This window comes from Pinus tabuliformis, chromosome 3_1 (genome assembly GCF_031772625.1).
Source record: "Pinus tabuliformis cultivar Carrire ecotype Pingquan chromosome 3_1, CPIR1, whole genome shotgun sequence".
Taxonomy (NCBI): Eukaryota; Viridiplantae; Streptophyta; class Pinopsida; order Pinales; family Pinaceae; genus Pinus; species Pinus tabuliformis.
Genome location: NC_142301.1, coordinates 635,277,752 through 635,282,479, shown reverse-complemented (window position 1 = coordinate 635,282,479; position 4,728 = coordinate 635,277,752). Strand labels below are relative to the sequence as shown.

General features: G+C 36.1%; 1 protein-coding gene across 1 annotated transcript; it reads right to left on the bottom strand.

Annotated features, from left to right (window-relative positions):
* Positions 1 to 656: 656 nt before the first annotated feature.
* On the bottom strand, positions 657 to 2,997 carry LOC149188676 (dynamin-2A-like). The gene is made up of 2 exons (XM_089413077.1): positions 2,323 to 2,997; positions 657 to 767 (listed from the first exon to the last, which is right to left on the bottom strand). The coding sequence occupies exons 1-2, from the start codon at positions 2,455 to 2,457 to the stop codon at positions 705 to 707; spliced, it is 198 nt and encodes a 65-aa protein (XP_089269203.1). The 5' UTR covers positions 2,458 to 2,997; the 3' UTR covers positions 657 to 704.
* Between the last annotated feature and the right edge of the window lie 1,731 nt (positions 2,998 to 4,728).

Sequence of the window (4,728 nt, the reverse complement as noted above, 5' to 3'; positions counted from 1 at the left end):
CCCACACAAAATTCAGGGACAGTTCAATTATTTTGTCAAGCCTCGTCATCTAAAAACACCACAGAGATTAAGACTCAAGATGATGAGCCACGATGGTCAGTCAAATGAAGTAAATCGTCTGGAATAAAACATGGCTGACCTTAATTTAAATAGATAAATTGATTTGGATTAAGCTATTGATAAGTAAAAGCTATACACGTGTAAACCCAATAAACGCAATATCAGGATTAGATTTCCACATTCTAAGAAGCGTTTACCAGACGGCCATTCCTGTAGCGCTTTCGGCGAGCAAAAGCTAGAAACCATTGAAAGCGCATCAGAATCTAGCGTGTAGGAACTTGGGAAGGATATTTCGATAAAATTCCAGGAAAATATAAGCCGACTGGCATGTTAATGCAGAAAATTCGGTCGAAACTCTGAATATACCTGAAAGAGGATAAAATTTGAAGATCGATTGACTTCAGAAGCCACTTAAATTTTAAGAATTTTGCTTCATACTTTTTCATATGTATGAGATTTTCTTTAATAGGTGATTGATTTTCGAAGATTTGCAAAATTTTCGACTATTTAGAAGTTACAGTTAACAGTTTGCACTTCATCCATATGTTGGAAAATGTAGAATTTCCGTGATTTTTTTTTTTTTACAATACTTTTACATCGGCACCATAATTATTCTAAACTTGAGATAAATGAAAGAAACACAATTATATGTATACCAGCACAAGATGACCAATCAGACTGTTTAATACCGCTGACTTTCCAGCACCCTGCATATAACCATAGATCAAATAAATTAGAATGATTCTATATCATGTCAACGAAATAAATATGGAAGACAAAAAAAATTATTAAATGGTCTAAAATGCTTGGATAACCAGAAGATATCAAAAGGACTAGCATTCATGATTTCATCCTAGAATCAACAGTACAGATATGACTGATTTAAGTCCAAACAAGATATTATAGTGATGCAATAAAGTTGACAATATTAAGCAAGAAGTAACTCATGGCGTCAGACATTGATCTCACAATAAGATTTTCTGGCCTGTTTGTTGAGACTAGAGAATTAGGATGGTATAACCCAAGAACCAAAATATGACAACTTCAGAAGGGAATTGGCCCAAGCATCACAGAAACGTCTACTCTTAGCAAAGAAGCCTACATGATGCTATGCACAACAATCCAACTTAAAGCGAACCATTGCAAGTCAATCTGCCGATATCATAGGTGCCCACAATCCCTGAAATAGGCGCATGTCCATGTCCAATAAGACACGCATTGTATTGAATTTCAGCAGGGCATCCAGTTTGAGGGAACTTTGCAGAATGACTAAACAAAAACAGAATTCGTTTGATTTAACAAGTAATTTCATGCCATTGGGACTAAACGCATAAGATTATAGCTCACATTAAGAAGTTCAAGGTCTCCAAAACCATTAAAAAAAATTCAATTGTTCTTTAAATTTATGACTGTGGAACACAAATATATGCTACTCACATGCGTTCTGGGTTCAGACTTAAACCTGGGTTCAAATTTTGATCAAAAAGATTGCAGAATTGCACAGAAGATAGACTGAAATCTTCACTCGCAGTGTAGTGTTAGATCACGCAATTAAAGGAAATAAAGCTATGGTAAATGGAGTCATCTTGGCAATTACAACAAGCCCTACTTGAAACCGTTTCCAGCCTGTGATATTGAACCCTGTATGGTATTTTCAGAGGTACATAGCATATGGAACGATCCATAGAAAGCCAATTTCCTCTGGTGATTGAGTCCCATAAAAAGAAGATCCACTACCCAGCATATAGGATGGGTTCTGTGGGAGAGATGTGCATTGAAGATAAATCATGGTAAAACTTTTTCACTGACTGTGGCCCATATAAGGAACATCCAATCCCCAAAATATATATGGGTTCTATAGGAGTGATGCACCTTGGAAAGAAATCATGGTGAAACAAGCTCACCGTGTGATTTAAGCCAGAGTTGATTTTACTTCCAAATTTGTCATAATGCTCTACGTGATAGCACATGTCAAGATTATTCTTGCAGATTTCAACATTTGAAATGAACAGACCGAAACAAGCTGATAACGCCGAATCGAACAACAATACATATAATCCCAAAATTGACATGTGGAACTAACGCCGATCATGATTGCCAGAAACTAAACACAGATCAATTACCGACCATACAAGATCATGCAATAGAAATAGCAAAAGGCCACAGGATCTTCCAATTACAGAACCGATGTCCAACATTCGAAATGATCAGATAACATCACACATAAATAAAGCAAATAAAGCAGAGGCCACGATGTCTCACAACATTGCCGAGGGGCACAACGTTGAGGAAAGTAGAATTCCTCATCGACGACTCCTCTACTTCTTCGTCTGCCAGCAGGGCAGCGACCTGCTGCATAGATTCTGAAAGCTGAACCAAATTCTCCATGGCTTCCATTGAATTCAACGAATTTTCCACTTTGACAGATCTCCGACGGATCGAACCCTAGCCTTCTCGAATTTTCCCTATCAGCTCCAGCCCAAACAAGATCCCAACCTTTGTTTTAACAAAAAAAATGAAAGCTATCACAAACAATACAGGCTGGTTCATTATCAGATCCCGATCCGGATCCTTTCCCTCTCAACTCCGGCTTTTGGCATACCGTGAAACCGCCACAGCAGCTGCTTCCAGGGATGAGATTTTAAAAAATATAACCTAATCCTGCCTGGAAAAACAATAAACCCTACTTGCGCCTGAACGATTTTCCAAAATATCGACAGCAAAATCGCCGATCCGCAGCTCATTCCATAGTCGATTCGTTACTACTTGGCTGTGGAGATAATCGTAGTCGTTAAATGAAGGGGGTGGATGAGGATCAAAGCCCCTTACCAGGCCTAGAATGCCAGAGAAACCCTCAGACGATCCCTCTTTTCGAAGGAAATGTTGTTGGTCTTCTTCAGCTTTTGAATCTACGCAAAGCCATCAATGTTTTTCTCAGACGAGTGATGGTAAATTATCTATATGTATTTTTCCCTCTACCTTTTATACTTTAAATTTGTTGACTTTTGCAGCACTTCTATGGAAATTTTCTGCACTTACAGGGTTAAAATTCACGGTTTTTTTTTTTTTTTTTTAAGTTCTTGAGGAGGGTTTGAATTTCTGATTTTGTATATCAATTTCGTTCATTGTTGGTCTTCCTAATTGCAAGCGTAGACAGAGTAAACATTATAAGACCAACATTATGAGTAAACATTGTGATAGCCCTCCACCCATTTCGATCTTAATTCTCGCTGAATATATGTTGCACTCAGTGAGAGAATGCAACACGAATGAGCGAGAGTTATGATCCATTAAAATTCCGAGAGCTCAGATATATATACTCCTCATATTTTGTTATTGGGTTCCTTGGAAGGCGCTGCATGTAAAATCTTACAATTGGCCTGTAAAATCTAATTGTCCAAACGTTAACTACTCACTAAATGCACGCATTAAATTTCTCGTTCGACATCAACAAAATGTCCGTGAAAAGCAATATTCCGAATCATAACCACCCCTCTAAATGCAAACAACAAAGGACTTAGACGACATAAACAAAGGAAACATCGCAAGTCTTGGCATCAATAATAGTTTTCCAAAAAAATATTGTACATCGCCAGAGAGACCATAAACGATACAGCATCCCTCTTTCACCGGCAAGGCAATGACCAGTTAAGTGCATTTAATAATAGAAAAACTTAATATATAAACAAATTAATACATCTCTAATAAAAGTAGTAAATGTCAAGAAATAATCAAAAATTTCTACATAAAAATGCCCATAGGCCCTAGGTGTCCCGCTCTGATACCATATGTAACAGTCCAAAAAATAAATATCTAATTTAACATTAATTTAAATGAGAGTGGCACTTACCTAGCCCAATAAACATGTAATTAATTAACTAAATTCAAATTGAATGAATAGTTCTTACCTGTTTACCTGTGGTCGAAGTAGGCTTACCGCAACAAGGTTTTGGGGACGACTCTCCACCCAACCGTAGGCTCAATTGTGCAACGTCTTGCTACAACTGGCCACCCCCAAGCCCTCAATCAACATACTGCTCCCAGTGACTCCTAGGTCTTAGTATACCATTCTCCCAAGAGAATGAAAGACAGAATCTCAGAAAGATGGAATGCATGAATGCCTCTCATCTTCCTCGCCATCTATTAAATAGAACAAGCATTGGAAGAGGAACCACATGCAAACACTCATGTGTCTCATGCAACTTTCTTTTGATTTCTTTCTTTTTGATAGTTTCATTTTCTTGTTTTATTTCCATCTTTTTGATAGTTTTCTTGTTTTATTTCTATTTATTCTTATTTAGAGTTTTAGTATGGTTATTACTATTTTTATCTATTTCCTTGTATATTTTTAAATATCATTTATTATTTATCATTTATGATTTATTATTTATATTATTTATTATTAAGTGATTTGTTATTATTTATATTATTATTATTTATTTGTATTATTTATTATTTATTATTATATTATTATTTTTTTATTATTTATTATTTATTATTAAGGGGAGGGATATTACAGTTTTATTCACAAGAAGACTAAGAAATACATTCCCCTTGAGGAAAAGTTGAATTGGTACTTATAAAAATTGATGGGGAAGAATCCTCCTTGAAAGGAGACAACTTTCCCCTCTAAAATCCCTCAAAAAGTGGATATGGTTTTCGGCAATA

Bases quoted from the DNA above. Each gene is read 5' to 3' on its own strand.
- LOC149188676 (XM_089413077.1), bottom strand. From the start codon at position 2,457: ATGGAAGCCATGGAGAATTTGGTTCAGCTTTCAGAATCTATGCAGCAG. The intron at 768-2,322 runs GTGAGACATCGT...GGTTATATGCAG, and splicing joins TTGTGCCCCTCGGCAATGTT to GGTGCTGGAAAGTCAGCGGT.